Genomic DNA, 16,253 nt, shown 5'->3' with positions numbered 1-16,253 from the left:
TTTTTCCGCTCACCGCCCTGAGCGGTTAGCGCCGTCGCTGGAGAAGCGTAAACAAAGCACAGCTCTCCACGTCTCTCACGCCCTGCTCCAACCCCTCTTGATACACCAATGGCGTCGCTGTTGCGATGCGTCTTTTATCCAGTTTGGTAATTGGAATTCAGAGTTTCCACCGCACGACGCAATGCTGGACTGGATAAGTGGACAGAGCAACCACGTCGCGCATTCCGCAGGTTTGTCTCCATCAGTACCCGCCCAGAGCTTTAGCACCCATTCAATGGTCGATACTGACCAATAATCAACTACCTGCGTTTATCTGCTAAAGACCGGAATTGTCATGGTTGCGCGCTGACTTTGTATTGTTGTTCGTTTCCCTAGACAACTCAAAGGTTATGGATCCTCCCGAAACACCAGCTCCTGTGTTTGCTCTTCGCGCCTTTAAAAGTGCCCTATTCGGCACTCCAGGAGCGGAAGAGGAGGAGGTTAGCGACCAGAAGTCAGACGACAAACCAGCGAGTCGACAGCCGAGCAAAAGTGATCTCCTGAACCCCCCAGTTGCTTATCGCGCGACAAATGTCACCAAGACTGAAAAGACGGACCTCGATATGGCAGTAAATGCGATTGCGTCGCCGACCAAAAGCATATTGGTTACACCGGGTACTGCTGCAAATCGGCGGAAGACAGTCTCGTTTGGTGATGGTGTCGTTGACAACGAAAGAAAGCGAAACGATGTGTCCGCGCAATCGTCTAAAACGCCGACGAATCTATCAGGCAATCTAAGCAGCCAGTGGCTGTCGAGCTCTACAGACAGCAAGGGCAAGCCGCGAAGCAGGCTTACACAAGCGTTACTGGACTCTCGAGAAAAGTCTCCCAATGACTCTACTACGACGACTAACAGCCAACGAGCTGATCCTTATCCTGCCACAAACACCGCATCCAAGGAGGCATCGCAGTCGACCAAGGAAGATGACGAGACTATCAATCTAGATGACCCACGTTCTCAGTCTGGCAAATACTGGAAAGCTGAGTTTGACAGCTACCGTGCAAGAACGACGAACGAAATCAGAAAGCTGATTCAGTATCGGTCCGCTGCCAAGAAATTCGCTCTGATGAAGGAAGCAGAAGCTTCGCGTCTGGCTAAAAAACTGAAGGAGGAAGAAGTGAAGGTCGCCGAAATGGAACGACACGTCACACAGCTCGCGTCTTCCATGGTGGCGGAAAAAGCAAAGGCAGATAGAGAGCAACTGGTTCAAGATTTGACTAAACAGACAGCTTTGGCCCTGCAGTATAAGCATCGAGTCAACACCTTACGCAAGCTCCTAGAGCAGCATGGTGTTGTTGGTAGTGAGGTGGATGACATCGTGGGAAAACGAGAAGCGAATAACTCGTCCAACGATACAAGCCAGGAGCTGGTTAAAACCCAGCAGGCTCTGAGTCAGGCGAATGCCAGGATTGAGGAGATGAAACTCCAGCAAGCCGAGTTCGACAAACTCAAGGAACTCGCACAAAGCTCAGAGCAGAAGGCTTCGGAGCTGGCTCGAGAAAATCTCACATTGAAGCAGTCCTTGGCGAGAGTCAAACAAGAGATGAGCAAATATGAAGGGCGACGCAAAGAGAAGGAAGCGAAGCTCAAGCAACGAGAGATCAAACTTGAAGCCCGGATTCAGGAGTATCGCAACCGTCTGAAGACGGCTTCACAGGAACATCGCGAAATGGAAGAAGACCTCAGAGAGTCGTTCAATCAAGAACGACGTCGCATGCAGGACCAGATTGACCTTCTCCAATTGAAGCTAGCGGCGTTCGAGCGTGTTCCCGACCATAAGATCCGCAACCGCCACGCATACAGTCCGCAGAAGGACTACACCGGGGTCCAAGTGTATGATTTTGGGCGCATCCTCGCTCAGCACAACGAGACGGAAGAGTCGCAGGAGATCGACGAACCGACGAGTCCCAGCCCACGCTCAAAAGACCGACGCTCGCATAATCTACACAACCCCACCGCTGATATCGATTTACAGAAAGCTGCTCAAGCCCTGAATATGGAGGGAGCCAATACCCAACAACTGCCATTCACAGACTCGCCTCTTAAAGTTCCTGGCCGTCGTTCGCGCAGAGCGACGGTCACTGCTGCTGACCCAGTTCCACCCTCTTCGCCCCCTGAGCTAGCACCTATAGACCTATCTGCCGAGATACTTGCGAAAAAGTCGAAGTACAACCACCATGACTACCAAACGCACCTGCCAACGCTCACTACCCTCGATTCCCTTGCGCGCCACCTAGCCGAGCGCGAGGAGGGCCAACAATATCGTACCCATCGTCAGAAAGCGCGCCGTATGCCGTCAAAGTACAGCTTGGATGCCATATCCGGCTTGGCGGACCTGCGTCTCACCGAACGAACGGGAAAGAGACACAGCCTGGCAGCCTTACAGCGAGACTCTATACCGGTGGAACGGATGCTGGCTGCGCAAGCACGACTCAAACGAAAGGACCAGTCCCGCAAGAGCAAAGAAGGCGGCAAGGAACTCGTGAAGACATACAATACATGATCATTTCGTTCATTTTGATATCTTTCTTTTTGTTTGTCTTGGCAAAGCGTGGGTTTGGGGGACTACGGGCTGGCGTCGGGTCTGATTTTGCCCAAGGGGCTCAGCTTTAATATCCCTGATGTTCTTCAACATTACGATCCTGCCTTTTCTCATATGTTTTCATCATCCCTTATTTTTCCCTTTCTTTCTCGGAGATTGCCCGAACGTCCAGGGACCGGCCAGTATACCCGTATGAAACTCGTTTGTGCTATGTATAAGGCATACTACCTTTCCAGCATTGGTCTCTTTCGTGTAATACAGATTGCCTATATCTCAACAATATAATATGCACTACTCTGTAGATGCTGTCAAATAGAGTCAAACGTGTAGCACCTATTGCAGAGGCCATGTACAGGCTACACCTGCCAAGTTTGGACATGGCCATGACCTCAGCTATTGTTGTGTGATGGTTGTGTTCCGATCCAAGTCTGTCAGTACCTATGATCCTTGTATGGTTATAAAGCAAGGACCTGTTTGAATCCCCTCCTGTGGTTAGTTTTGTTGTTTGGGTATGGGCACCCAATATGCTGTCTTGGAAAGACCACCCTTATTATAGCCTCTAGTATGTAAGAGCTGTTCTCTTGCTGCTCTAACCATCCTTTCTCCAAACTCCTTCTTTCCCCTATAGTTTCTCTGAATATTTCACACCCTTCTGGTCACTACTGTTATTTTATCTGCTCATATAGCTACTACTAACCCCCCGTCGTTTACTCCACAACCTACCAGGCTTTAGTGCTGGAGGGCGATAAGCTGCTGCTCTGGGAAACATAAGTAGCTGCTCTAGGGATCTAGCTCTTACCTGCAGGTGTAGAGGTTGCATATAACCTATCAGCAGACATCTATTAAGCTGGCCAGGATCTTCTACCCTAAGCTGTTCCTTCCCCCTTCTATTCCCCCTCTTCTAACCCCTTCTCTGGGCCTCTGGCTTTTTGCTGTTTGTGGTTTCTCTAGGGACTCTGCCTAGATGATACCTAAAGAGGTTTAGTAACATGCTTACCTCCAGTGTGTGGAGTAGCATTATAATACTGAAATCTGTGTCCCTAGTCTAATACTTCCAGACCATCTGTCGTGGTGTTCTCACTCTCGATTGTGCGATTCATAACGAACCAATCCGACTCGCAGCATGAAGGTCTTGGTGTGGGAAAGCACCGTAGTACGTTCGAAAACAATTCAGCTGGCGACCTCAGAAAAGTAGCAGACATTGACCGAGCACAGAAGACCATCACAATATTCTCTGCTGGGTCCCGAAGTAGTGAAACACCGAGTCGAGAGGCGTCGTGGATTTCTCTTATACCGCAAGTTTTATTTTCATACACATAGACTGTGAATCTCGCCTACCTATCTGGACCGAGAAACTCAGCTAGCTACAGAGATCTGTGTCCACAACTCCAGCCACCCAGAGCATTCGTTCATTGCTGTTAACGCTAGTATTCTGTGACTAAACATCTTCTTAGAAGGCTGACCCGATCTCAGACGAGCCTTGGTGATGAAGCCCTTCAAAGTCGATCCTGGACCCGGTCTGTTGCGCCTCATCAATGGTTAACGCAGCTTCTGATGTACGTCACACCCCTTTGCTACGTGGGTGGTGTACATATGAAGGTGCTGTGTGTTCTTGTTGCCAATATTTTCCCTAGGTTGGAGCATCTAGTGGGGTGCTGATTTCTCTATTCCACACGCTGAGCTTACAGTATAGTATAGTGTAAACTGTCATGTTTCTTTTGCTCCGCCGCACCATTCGCTTATCCCTATGCTCATTCCCCCAGCCCGTTCATCAGCCACTCGTCGTATAACAGTTCCAAAGCCGTCAGCCGGTCCTCGGGGTTCCATTGCAAAGCCATCCGGAGCCACCGCAGAAACCCTTCTTTGTCTTTCCCTTCAACCTTCTCGGCAAGGCTCTCAAGGGTCATATCTGGAATCGGAACTACCCCCTTCCAGTTTCCTGACTCATCCCAGAAGACCGAACTGAGGTGCCTCTGTTCTCGGAATCTGGGTGACGGAGGGTCCAACAGGGCTACCAGTTCCGCCATGTGTACCCGATCATCAAATACGCCATCGGGGTTTTTGCCATCGATGATGGAGCGAGGGCTGACAATGTCCCATGCCTCAATACAGCAGAATATTAGCTTTCTCTATACAAGGAAAACGCAGAATATTTCCACTCACGACCATGGCAACATTCCATATATCCACCTTGTAGCTCCAGCTCGATCTCAAGATCACTTCAGGAGCTCTATACACGTTTGGCATGATATCATCAATGTGCTCTTTGTCGCCAAATCTCGCTTCTCCAAAATCAGCAAGGATTGGCAGCCCACCTCTTGGAAGGAAGCTCAAAGACCTGTAGATTGTTCGGTCTTTGAGCATCTTTCTAGGCGACGGGTCTGTAACCTCAGCTTCTTCGAATCGGGAAATATCGCTAGTCTCTGGTCCGGGGAGGAGTAAGCTCTTCAGCTGGATATCTGCGCCAACGTTAGGCCAATGAATGTAAGGCCCACCGGGGTTTTAAGCACGGTACCAGTATGAATGATTTGACACTCCGAGTGAAGGAAATCTAATGCGACAAGTAGTTGCCGAATAGCAGGCTTCATGTCATCAAGGGTCATTACGTGCCCAGGAGACATCTTCACCAGAACATCTGCACTCGTTCCGAGAGGCTCGTGAACCAGGCAGACGTGGCGGCCATGAGGGCCTTGGATATAGAAATGGTCGCGAAGTTTGCGAATGAAATTTCTACCGGGATGGTTTGTTTCCACCTGATTAATCTGCTTGTAGATGTGCAGTTCTCGCTCGTGGTCGCGACATTGCCCCGTTACGTAGACTTTTAAAACGACGTATATTGATGCACTGGTTTGAGGCGTGTTATTCAAATCGATCATCATCTCGTTGGGCTGAAGCAAATTCACTGTACCTACATCAAGTCTTTCGCGAGCCACACTGTTGAAGTTACTCCGTACCCTATTTTGGCAATTATCTGGTATCGATCGTTGAGTACCTCACCCTGGGTGACTGGGTAGTATTTCTCGGGTCGGTAAGTCGGGAGTGTTTCCTCGTCAAGCTCAATGGACTGGTCAAGTAGCTCGAAGCCTGACGTGGGAAAAGTCCTGGGGGTGCACGTCCACTGCGAGGACGACATAGCTGTTCGACGCGGCACAACCGTGGTTCTCAGACTAGACAGCGGCGAGACTCGTCGGCGGCAAGAAGCGGAGGGTAGGAGGATGGTGAAGCCCCTGTGAGCACCGGGGACACAAATAGTCCAAGCGTTTCGCGCGGCCCGCTGCATCATAAAAATGAGCGCGAAAGAGCCCGCGGCTAGTAGGGCATGTAGGCATAAGGTGGCTACACAATGATGGATATGAGGGCGACGGATTCAGGGTGGATTCAAAATGGACGATCCTGCCCAGGAAGGTAAGTTCACTACTTAACTAGTTGACTAGTTAACTATCACCATAGTTAACCATAGTTAAGAAAGAACTTCCAGGTGCCATCGACATGTAAATGAACCGAGCCCACACGAGTCCCAGACTTGGTTTGCAACCCCACTGTTATGACCTCTTGAAGATCGTCCTTATCCTTCGAAGACTTATGCGCCATGGCGCTCCTAAGCAAGAGGTTTAGAAAATCCATTTTGAAAACTGGATGCCTTGAGTCTCAACATACTGGGTGTCTGCTGTAATGATGCGTGGATCCTGAGAAGTTAGTATAACAAGATTCCCTTTGAGGACCAATAAGTCAACTCACAGCTCCCATCTATTGCCTTGCAGACCGCTTCTGCCGAAGTTCGCTACCGAGTGCCATTGGCGCCATTTCTGGCGACAATGTCGTCGAGGGGAGAACCAATGAGTTGAATCAAGGTCCTACCGGTAGTCTGCAAACTTCTGGTGAAATTGCGACTCATGGTGAAAGCAGAAGGTTTTCAAAGACGAATATATGGACTGACGATATTCAAGCTGGAACTATGGAGAATATAATCTTGGCAATGGCAGATTGATTGAAACTAGCGATCAAGGACAACAGAGAAGGGCATCGCCTTGTTTAAATCCTATAACGGGAGGGCGTGGGTGGCAGTAAGGCATGGATACAACAGACTCAAAACAAACCCAATGACAGCTAAACAATCCGGCCTTCTATTATTAACCACCGACTTGGAGTGTCGGGCTAGGCGCTTCGTGCTTTCAGCGTTCAGCATTTTGAACAGTTTGTATCCTGTCGTTCTAAGCGCCCACCAGGGTGTAATCATTGATCAGCTACCACCAGCCCATTACTACTGTACTACTATCCGGTTACAATGGTGATTCCTCGTGGGAATTACCAAGCCTAGAACATGCTTATGAGCCTACCTGCGATGTGACCCTATCTATGCTGCAGCTCCATGACTGAGTTATCATTTACTTGAAAAAGCTGAATAGCCGTATCTCAGCCCTACCTAGGCCCCCTCCGAGCCACGCAAGTCAATCAACCAACTCATCTTAGCTTACTACACCTCATCCACTTTGCAATTGCACAAGCAAGCATCCTCAGTCAAAAAGCTCCTCAGACAACGCACCAGGCCCTTTGACTCCAAAATTAGCTATGCATGTCACTAACACGAAGGATCGTAACGATGACAAGGGCAGAGCAAGGACTGCAAGATATAACAGGACGCTCAGTCATGTACTTAGTTTAATTCTCGATGATGAGTTTCATTAGTTCCTTAGCACCTGCTTGTCGATTCGTTGTTACAATAGAGTTACCTTTAGTAGCAAGACCGGGCTCAACTTGTCCGCAATTTTCTAACTACTGATTATATGTGATTATATGTGATTATATGTGATTATATGTGATTATATGTGATTATATGTGCTCAATCGGCCTGGCCCTTGGGAATCGGATCGTGTATCGACAGTAGGCTTGTGTCGACTGCGGCCCATCAACCGATGGGAGTCCACGGCGACTTCCACCCCACAGAGGTGAGAACCCTGACGCGTGGTCTGCCAACTGGTCTAAGCTTGACGACGAAGCCACAGCCTCGTCGTCCGCATCAGTAGTGAGCCAGGTGAGTGCAATAGAACGAGGTTATCAGACTATGTAAATGTGACTTCACTGATAATGCCAGCACTTGAAAGAACTACTCTAACAAGGATACAAAGAAGAGATCAACAAGTAAGTCTTCCCATGATAGATAGCATATCTTGCTCAGTTGATGAGTAACCCTCAACCCAACCCCTGCCAGATTTCATGAGACTCCATGGACACTTTTTAACTCGATTAATCCGGAGTCGATGTTCCTGATTTCCACCTCGAATTGGGTGGATACAGAGTGAGCCAGGGAGAATATTGACCCCGGAGTCCCTCCTGCCAATCGAGATAACTCTGGTCCTAGGAGAAGCCGTCTGGTCGCGAGGTCCCTGCTGGCGAGAGGAACAAATTCTCAGCGTGAGGGGATGTAAAAGACGGCTGCCAGTCAACTAGTCCGGTACGAGACACATCAATAGGTGATTCAACACTCTCGGCAACAGAGCTGTCGATCCCCCGCCGCTTCTTAGGTGGTCCAATGCCGACATCTTGCGAAAGAAGTTAGATAAAATACTGTGGTCTTGTCTTGTGTTGACAATGCTGGATGCGAGCTCGATGATGGTGCAGTTTCCACCCCCAGCTCTCGGTCTTGACTCGAAGCGCGGTGACTTGGAGTCACTCACCACCAATACATGATTCAATAAGGCTTCGATACCATCATACGATGCTCTTTGATTCGATTGATTAGCCAGGCGGTGCCCCAGTTTCCCCATATTTTGCGGGGTAGCAGGGAAAGTCCGTGGCTCGAACTGCCAAATTGGGATGGGATCTTCGGGGTAATTTATTCGAAGGATCGTCGAAGCTGGGGATGCCTGTTGCAGGGTGTTGCACTGGCATGTTACGCTACTGCCACTCGGTACATTTATGCTCGAGGTTTCCACCTTTGGTCCATGCACACCCTTGTAGATAGGTGCAGAATTCTGCGTGTCGGAGATTGAGCAGAGAAATCAAGGATGGTCAAGATTAATATGCTTGGAACAGGCTTCACCCTGCAAGCTGCCATATGGGCAGCTTGTGGGATGGCTTTCATACTTTTTGGTAAGGTGTTTCGTCTCTGCGTTCTTTTTGTTGGACTTGATTAATCCATCTTAGGCTACGATCAAGGAGTATTTAGCGGTATCGTCGAGAACGAAGACTTCCTCTATACTATGCATCATCCAGGAGATAGCCTTATGGGAATCATTGTCTCCATATATAACCTTGGCTGCTTCACAGGGTGTATCTTCAACTTTGTTGTCGCGGAATGGCTGGGACGGCGGCGGGCCATGTGGGTTGCAATGACATGGATAATTGTGCGTTGCTGTGATAACTCGAGCTTGCGACGATTGTCTGACCAGACGAGCAGATTGGTGCCTCGTTGCAAACATCAGCATTTTCTGTTGCCCACCTGATGGTAGGGAGGTTTGTCACGGGCATTGGCACGGGCATTGAGACCTCCACCGTTCCCATGTATCAAGCCGAGTTATGCGAGGCTTCGAAGCGCGGCAAACTGGTGTGCAGTGAGCCTTTGCTTGTCGGCGTGGGAATTGTCATCAGCTATTTCTTCGACTACGGAATGAGCTTTGTTGGTGGTCAGATTGCCTGGCGACTGCCCATTGCGTGTCAGTTGATCTTCGCTTTCGTAAGTCGCATATTGCGGCAAGCGAGAGGTGCCATCTAACAATGTGTCAAGGTTGTGATTATTCTGGTCTTTGGGCTGCCGGAGTCTCCCCGATACTGTTATAAGGAACAGCGCAACGACGAAGCGCTCCAGATTCTAAGCGATGTCAATGGTCTTCCAAAGGACGATCCCAAGATCGTGGCAGAACAGAAAGAGATTCTTGAGGCGCTCGAACTTGAGACAAAACATGGGGGGTATAAGTGGAGGTAGGAGTTAATGTTCAGAAGGATGAATGCTTCTAACGGACTGACTGGATCAGAAACATATTCAAGCGCGACGAAGTTTCGACAGGCCATCGGGTGTAAGTATCGTCAATCCTTATATGTACTCGGCTAATTCGCGGGATAGCCTTCTAGCCTATGGTATGCAGTTTATGAATCAAGTCGGCGGCATCAATCTTGTAGTGTATGGAGTGCTTGCGAAACTTTTATCTCGTCCCGTCACTGACAAAGACCGTAGCTACTTCATACCCACAGTTCTCAACAGTAACGTCGGCCTCAGCAAGAACCTCTCGCTCATTATCGGAGGCTGCGTACAAATCATGTTCGTCATCGGCAGCTTCTTCCCTACCTTCTTCGTGGACCGTGTCGGCCGTCGGGTCCCCATGATGTGGGGCTCCTTTGGCTTAGGGCTCTGTATGATGATGGTATCCATTCTCCTGAGCTTCAAGGGAAAGGCAAACGAGCATGCAACGTCCTCAGCCTCCGTTGCGTTCTTCTTTCTCTACATGCTCATCTTCGGCGCATCTGTCAACTGCATCCCTTGGGTCTACGTGCCGGAGATCCTGCCTCTTCACGCCAGAGCGAAAGGAACCGCCGTGGGGATTTCTTCGAACTGGATCTGGGTGAGTTGAGTGTCTTGCCTTTTGAGCGTCGGTTGCTGATCATCTGCATGCAGAATTTCTTCGTTGTCATGATCACACCCATCATCATCAACCGGCTGCAGTGGAAGGCTTACTTGATATTCATGTGCACGAACTTTGCCTTCGTGCCGTTGGTATATTTCTGCTATCCTGAAACAGCCAATTTGACGCTGGAGGAGATCGATTATCTCTTCACCAATCCACAGAAAACAGCCGTCAAAATTTCGAATGAACTTCACAAGGAGAGAAAGAGGCATGGGCATACAAGCCTTGCTCACATCAATGCACGGGGACGCGATAGATCAGTGATTGAAGACACTCAGGAGAAGGCTCCTGCCATCTCCTGGCGAACATCTTGAGAATGTTTAGGCCTACTCCAGCATTTCGCTAAGCAGATATGTGACTCATTGGATAACATTATAAACGATGGCATTTCTTGTACCTATCGCAGACTGTGTGAGCCATACGTCCGATCTGATTGTGCGGCCAATCTGAGAGGCTGAGATTAACATATCTGGCAGTCAGTGCTTGAATTCCCCGACCTGGCCCATTCAACTGTACAATTTTAACAACACCCTATGACTAGAGTGGCCCCATTATCTGCCAAGCCCTTTGACAGGGAATCAGTTAATAATATTCGGGCTGGCATGATGCGCTCCTGGAAGGAACCTGGCCAGGCGTGCCACGGATGTTGTAAACTTTCGATGATGAAACCACTGTTGTTCAGGGCGCGGAGCGAGCAATATGACGAGAAGCCATTGGTTCGATGTGAGTGAGGTGAACGCAGCTGGAAGTTCACTAGAATGGTGCCAGGATATTGCGGAGATTGTCATATATGATGATCCTCTATTATATTATATACTCTATTCAATTACAGGACATACAGTTACGCTTTACCGTCACAGAAAGAGATGACAGCATACTTGCCGCTCCATGCCCACTTCCGCGCCTTGGGGTTGTCCCCGCCTTGCGTCTCACGGAGTTTCTCGTCTTCACCTGGCTTCAGACCCACAACAACATCTGCTTTGCAGGTGCGGAAGGAGAGAATGCGTATGCCGGAGCTGGGGCCCAGAGGGCCAATGGCTGTTGTAAAGGGGGTTGTTGGGTCCCAGGCGGCCTGTCAAGTGGTTAGCCACGGAAATAAACACCATTATGTGGAGCTGAGGAGAAACTCACGTCGTTAGTCAATTTCCGGTAGTTCAAATCACCCTTGAACAGGACGAGTTCGCTCTGCTTCAAATCCTCAAACAGATCGGGTGCAACGTAGGGCATCCGCCAGTAAGAGCCACCAGCGGTCCAGAAAGCGTGGGGACGGATGACCAGTTTGCCCTCGCTGTGGAATTTACTCCACTGATCAAACAGGAATTTCACCTCAGCCAGTTCCTTCTCGGAGAGGGGCTCGTACTCGCGTCCTGTCTCGTCCGGGGCCGTATAGAAGCCCTGTGCGTCCGCCAGAGCGTTGAGGAGATCCATAAAGTCCCGAGGGGTAACGTCTGAGACGAACCATGGGATCACCTTGGGATGGAGTACCACGGTTGTTGCTAGGCCCGCCGAGAGGAGGTAGCCGGCCAGGATGAGATCCACGAACAGCTCAAAGCCAGAGTTATCAAGCACGATATCCACGCGGCGCTCGCCGTCCTTCTTCTCCTTCTGCGCCTTGGCGAGTGCATCAAAGGCGGCGTCCAGATCGTTGATGAGGATGTTCTCCTCGGCCGCTTTGCGCGCCTTGGAACCCTGCAGCTTCTGGATATCCTCGTATGTGAGAGACGTCAAAAGAGAAAGATCTGTCGCGTTACCCCACAGACAGATCTCGCACATTTCAGAGAAGAGTAATCGCTCGGCTTCCTCGATCTCCTCCACGGCCTTGCCGTCCACCCCCTTGCCTTTCTGTGCCTGAAGCGCGAGCTCGTGGTACCGCGCCGCTAGCTCCAACACCGCCGGACGCGATGACTTGAATGTAGACATCTTCTGCCGGGAGAAAACATCGTAACCCTTCCAGTTCTTCGACAGTGCAAAGAGAGTACTGACGCGCCGGTCTGTCTTCGTCAGCACTGCCCGCATTACCACGTATATATATTTCGAAACGCACAAAGATAGCATTCTGAGAACAACCACGACGCATTCTGCCATGAGGGCGTTCCCCTCTGCTCCAATTCCTGGTTATACTCGGCAATACCTGGCTCGCCATCGTCGGGAAGCGGTCTAATCAGGAAAAGTACAATCAATCAGCCATTCTTTGATACAAATTGAAGGATGAAATCACATACGTCAGCTTCCTGTCGTGCTGAATTTCATATTTCAGCTTCGCCAGTTCCTCAATGATAACCTTGCCCTCCTTGCGTTTCTCCTCGTCGATGACGTCGGCTACGGTGCGGTGAAGATCGTCGATTGCGCTGGTCTATTACCCTCCCTCATCAGTCAATGCGAATTTCCAAAACAGCCAAAGGCGCGAAAAGACGTACGATGATGACCGGCCACCGCTCGCGAGCGGAGACGTAGCCGAAGCTGGAAGGATCAGAGGTGAGGTATTGCGCTGTGAGGATGAAGGACGGCGGGGTTAGATCGGTCTACCCCTCCTTGGAGAGAGAATGGGAAACATACGGATCTTGGGGTCGTATTCCATATTTTGTCCGATTCGGTCAGAATTTTTGGGTAGGGAAGATTTTTGAAAAGTCTAATAGATTGAGAAAGAAAAGCAAGAAAGATAGCCAGGGTTGAAATGACGATGGCTCATGAGCTGGACTGCGTGGGGTCAAAGTGGGCGGATAATTGCCCGGTGAACGGCTTCATAGGGAAATTCGGTTTAGGAGCAATTGTGACCGATTACCTCTCCATTCCACTGCATTGAGAAGCTCAAGAGAACGACATTTTCAAGCTAAAGCAATTTGGATAATTGTTTTTTTTTATTCAAAAGCTATCGTGTGTCGATCTCGATCACAGATTGTTCCGCTATGCAAGGGATCGAAAACATAGATCAAAAGAAATAGATACACCACGTCTGTTATCCCAAAACATCCATATGTAGCATCTAAATCCCATAACCAGAGGCCGTTATGTTCTGACCAAACAAGGGAGATCTTCCTGCCATCCAAAACAAACGCCAACCAGTGCTGAGTTCGTAAAGGTCATATCACATCATCGACAAGATGGAGTTCTGCGCATAAGCCTAGAGAGACATAGTCAGCTTTGTAATTTGAGCAGACACGAAAGGACAGGGTTTACCATTGGCCTGATGTCAGGATGAGGCACTGCTTCAAAGACCTTGAAGTCAAGCTTGAGTTCGGGTCCAATGTTGATGAATGCGCCCTTGTTCTCGGTAGTGTCGCAGTATTTGGGTGCAGAGAAGACGGTGATGCACCGTCCGTCGTGCTCGACCTCGTAACCTTCCATGCGGACCTCGTGCGACCGAATGATGGCTTCTAGCCCGTTCTTCTCGCAGAAGCGCTTCGTTACATCGGGCCCGAACTGCAGGCCAACGCCTCTCTTACTGGGCCCGCGGCCCGGTTCGGTCTGAGGGTCCGTCCAGAGCATCTCCATCATCAGGCCTTGTTGTCCGGGCTGTCGTTGGTTGTGGCGGTTCAGTTTCCGGATATCGTCCAAGGTGACCTTGTCGTCAGAGAAGAGGCCACCGTGCAGGACAAGATACTTGCTGCCAATCAATGTGGCCAGGGGCAGCGCGGAGAAGGACTCGGAAAAGACCTTGAACAGGCGTTCGTTGTACTTGGCTTTGCACTCACCCTCGAAACCATAGACCTTGTTCATGTCATCGGTCTCGTGATTGCCCCTATTCAAGAAGATGCGGTTGGGGCGGAGCCACTTATATGCGTAGAGGAGCAGGGCAATCTCGGTGGACCACGAACCACGGTCGACGAAGTCGCCGTTGAAGAGGTATGCGTGCGTCTCGGAGGGGTAGCCATTTATGTTGAAGATGTTTAGAAGGTCGAAGAATTGGCCTAGCACAATGTTCAGCGGTCAAGGTACCGTACACCGGACAGAAAACCAAACTCACCGTGTGTGTCACCACAAACCGTCAACTTAGTACCCTCCTCCACACCGATCTCGACCATCGTCGGTTCCGCATAGACGATATCCTTGACAGCCTTGATGATTTGGAACGCGTACTTGCGATGGATCTTCTTGCCGTTCTTGAACCTCTCAATCATATCATCGATGAATTCTTGAGTCATCTCCTTCTCCAACCGAACACCGTCATAGGAGGAATCGACGGCAATCGCATCAATGTCCAAGTCCTCAAACGCAGACGGCGGCTCCCCAACCTCAATTGCCTTCTCAAACTCTAACCGCCGCACAAGCTTCTCGCACTCTGCCAGCTTTAGTTTCGCATCGCGGTTGTTGGGCTCCTTTTTCACGACAGCCTTGAAGTCTTTGAGGGCTTCGCGGTAGTTCAATATGGCGGTGTTCGCAAGAGCTCTTCTCCAGTATGCCTAGCAGCGCGGTCAGCCAGTATTTTCGCAACAAGTGCCTCGGGAAAATGCACATTCGACCCACCTTGACATACGAGGGGTCCAGCTCCAGAGCCTTGGTGGCATCCGCGATCGCAAAACCATACGCCTCAAGTTTGATATATGCCTGTGCCCCACTGTATCAGCATCTGCAGCTCACATTCCTTCACTTTCTAGTGTAGACGCCCGCTCCGCCCCAAACATACCTGCGCCCGGTTGCTGAAGAACGACGGTTCCCGATCGTACTTGTCTATCGCCTGCGTGTAGAACTCGACTGCGGTAGGCCATTCATGCTCGGCAAATGCCTTGTTCCCTTGCACTTTCAGTGCGGTGGCGGCCTCGAGATCGGATGCAGCCATCTGCAAAGCGTAGTAATCGACCGAGGCAAAGGGTGCGATGGAATCGGTAGATGGGCACGAGGGCGATTTCCACGGATGGGAGAACAAGAGAGGAATTGGAAGCAAACGCGGGGTTTGCGCGGGGAGAGATTATAAATATGGAAAGTGGACAAAGAAGGGAAGAAAGATAAGAAAAAGTAGAGTTCAACCGTCAGCCCTCCCTGAGTAATTCTTCTTCTACCTTCTTTTTCGCTCCCTTTGGCGGCGGCGTGCCAGTCCGCCGTCCGTCTGGTCCATTTCCGTCTGGTCTTGGCATTTCTCTTTCCCGTCGCTCGACAATCCTCTCCTCGACCGTTGCGACGCTGTCTACTCCACAATACCACGAGCAACCCTCACTTCTTTGCTCACACGGTCTTCAATTTCAGTCACCCGCGGGATAAAAGTCTAAAGAGCAAGAACTATGTCCTCATCCTACTACGTCACCCCAAGCCAGCAGCGCACGTTGCGCGCCTGTATGGTCTGCTCCCTCGTCCAACTACACAGCGTACGTCCCCTCGCTCCCACCCTCTACCACACCTACTGATCTTACCGTTTTTTTTTTACATGCAGAAATTCATGCGCGACGGCTGCCCAAACTGCGATAACGTCCTGGGCCTCCGCGGCAACAACGACGCCATCCAGGAATGCACCTCGCAGGTCTTCGAGGGCCTGATTACCCTGCGCGATCCGTCGACGAGCTGGGTTGCCCGCTGGCAGCGGTTGGAGGGATACGTAGCCGGGACATATGCTGTTAAAGTGACGGGATCGGTGAGCGACACCTTCCAGTGATTCCGGACGACGCTGATAAGGGTTTAGTTGCCAGACGATGTCATTACGAACTTGGAGGATTCGGGGGTCAGGTATATCCCGTACGTGTATCTCCCTGGCTCCTGCGTGAGTGGTGATACTGACCGGCTTGTAGGAGGGATGGCAGTGCGTTGGAGGAGGAGGCCTGAGGTACTCGAGTTATCATCGGAGGTAGAAGTACAGTTTGCTTGGATCTAGGGATGTCTACAGGTGGACGAAATCTTCGTCAAAGCATGAGCTTGGAGTTTCGGTGTTATACACACATACAGCATCGGGTTATATGGGCTTACGCTGGAGTTTTGCTCCTTTTTCTTTCTTAGATCTCCAGTTGATTTTCAGGTCAATGATGTTTCTACAGCGCTTCGTTCTAAATCACCGATACCCTGTCTCTACGCTCGGAGAAAAATATCCATTGACAGTGATCCTATTCGATTACCACTTTTAGAGCAA

General features: G+C 50.2%; 6 protein-coding genes across 6 annotated transcripts; 3 read left to right on the top strand and 3 right to left on the bottom strand.

The window, feature by feature from the left end:
- Window positions 1-62: 62 nt before the first annotated feature.
- On the top strand, window positions 63-2,900 carry AFUA_5G06740 (uncharacterized protein). The gene is made up of 2 exons (XM_748866.2): window positions 63-230; window positions 376-2,900. Exons 1-2 carry the CDS (start codon window positions 182-184, stop codon window positions 2,541-2,543), a joined length of 2,217 nt encoding a protein of 738 aa, XP_753959.2. The 5' UTR covers window positions 63-181; the 3' UTR covers window positions 2,544-2,900.
- Window positions 2,901-4,333: 1,433 nt separating this feature from the next.
- On the bottom strand, window positions 4,334-5,865 carry AFUA_5G06730 (putative protein kinase; the record flags this gene model as incomplete). The annotated part of the gene is made up of 4 exons (XM_748867.1): window positions 4,334-4,684; window positions 4,746-4,946; window positions 5,093-5,426; window positions 5,495-5,865. 4 exons carry the CDS (start codon window positions 5,863-5,865, stop codon window positions 4,334-4,336), a joined length of 1,257 nt encoding a protein of 418 aa, XP_753960.1.
- A 2,917-nt stretch (window positions 5,866-8,782) lies between these two features.
- On the top strand, window positions 8,783-10,558 carry AFUA_5G06720 (putative MFS sugar transporter; the record flags this gene model as incomplete). Its single annotated transcript, XM_748868.2, has 5 exons — window positions 8,783-8,926; window positions 8,980-9,255; window positions 9,307-9,500; window positions 9,754-10,138; window positions 10,192-10,558. 5 exons carry the CDS (start codon window positions 8,783-8,785, stop codon window positions 10,513-10,515), a joined length of 1,323 nt encoding a protein of 440 aa, XP_753961.1. The 3' UTR covers window positions 10,516-10,558.
- A 402-nt stretch (window positions 10,559-10,960) lies between these two features.
- Window positions 10,961-12,912, bottom strand: AFUA_5G06710 (damage-control phosphatase ARMT1 family protein). The gene is made up of 6 exons (XM_077804776.1): window positions 12,758-12,912; window positions 12,619-12,689; window positions 12,424-12,554; window positions 12,246-12,358; window positions 11,333-12,192; window positions 10,961-11,273 (listed from the first exon to the last, which is right to left on the bottom strand). Exons 1-6 carry the CDS (start codon window positions 12,777-12,779, stop codon window positions 11,043-11,045), a joined length of 1,428 nt encoding a protein of 475 aa, XP_077660914.1. The 5' UTR covers window positions 12,780-12,912; the 3' UTR covers window positions 10,961-11,042.
- Window positions 12,913-12,917: 5 nt separating this feature from the next.
- On the bottom strand, window positions 12,918-14,978 carry ppt1 (protein serine/threonine phosphatase PPT1; the record flags this gene model as incomplete). The annotated part of the gene is made up of 5 exons (XM_748870.2): window positions 12,918-13,322; window positions 13,379-14,109; window positions 14,166-14,601; window positions 14,666-14,746; window positions 14,826-14,978. The coding sequence occupies 5 exons, from the start codon at window positions 14,976-14,978 to the stop codon at window positions 13,287-13,289; spliced, it is 1,437 nt and encodes a 478-aa protein (XP_753963.2). The 3' UTR covers window positions 12,918-13,286.
- A 439-nt stretch (window positions 14,979-15,417) lies between these two features.
- Window positions 15,418-16,001, top strand: spt4 (transcription elongation factor SPT4; the record flags this gene model as incomplete). The annotated part of the gene is made up of 3 exons (XM_748871.1): window positions 15,418-15,501; window positions 15,567-15,764; window positions 15,813-16,001. The coding sequence occupies 3 exons, from the start codon at window positions 15,418-15,420 to the stop codon at window positions 15,999-16,001; spliced, it is 471 nt and encodes a 156-aa protein (XP_753964.1).
- Between the last annotated feature and the right edge of the window lie 252 nt (window positions 16,002-16,253).

This window comes from Aspergillus fumigatus, chromosome 5, assembly GCF_000002655.1.
Source record: "Aspergillus fumigatus Af293 chromosome 5, whole genome shotgun sequence".
NCBI classification, from domain to species: Eukaryota; Fungi; Ascomycota; class Eurotiomycetes; order Eurotiales; family Aspergillaceae; genus Aspergillus; species Aspergillus fumigatus.
The sequence above is the reverse complement of the archived record's forward strand: the minus strand, read 5'-3'. Positions and strand labels throughout refer to the sequence as shown.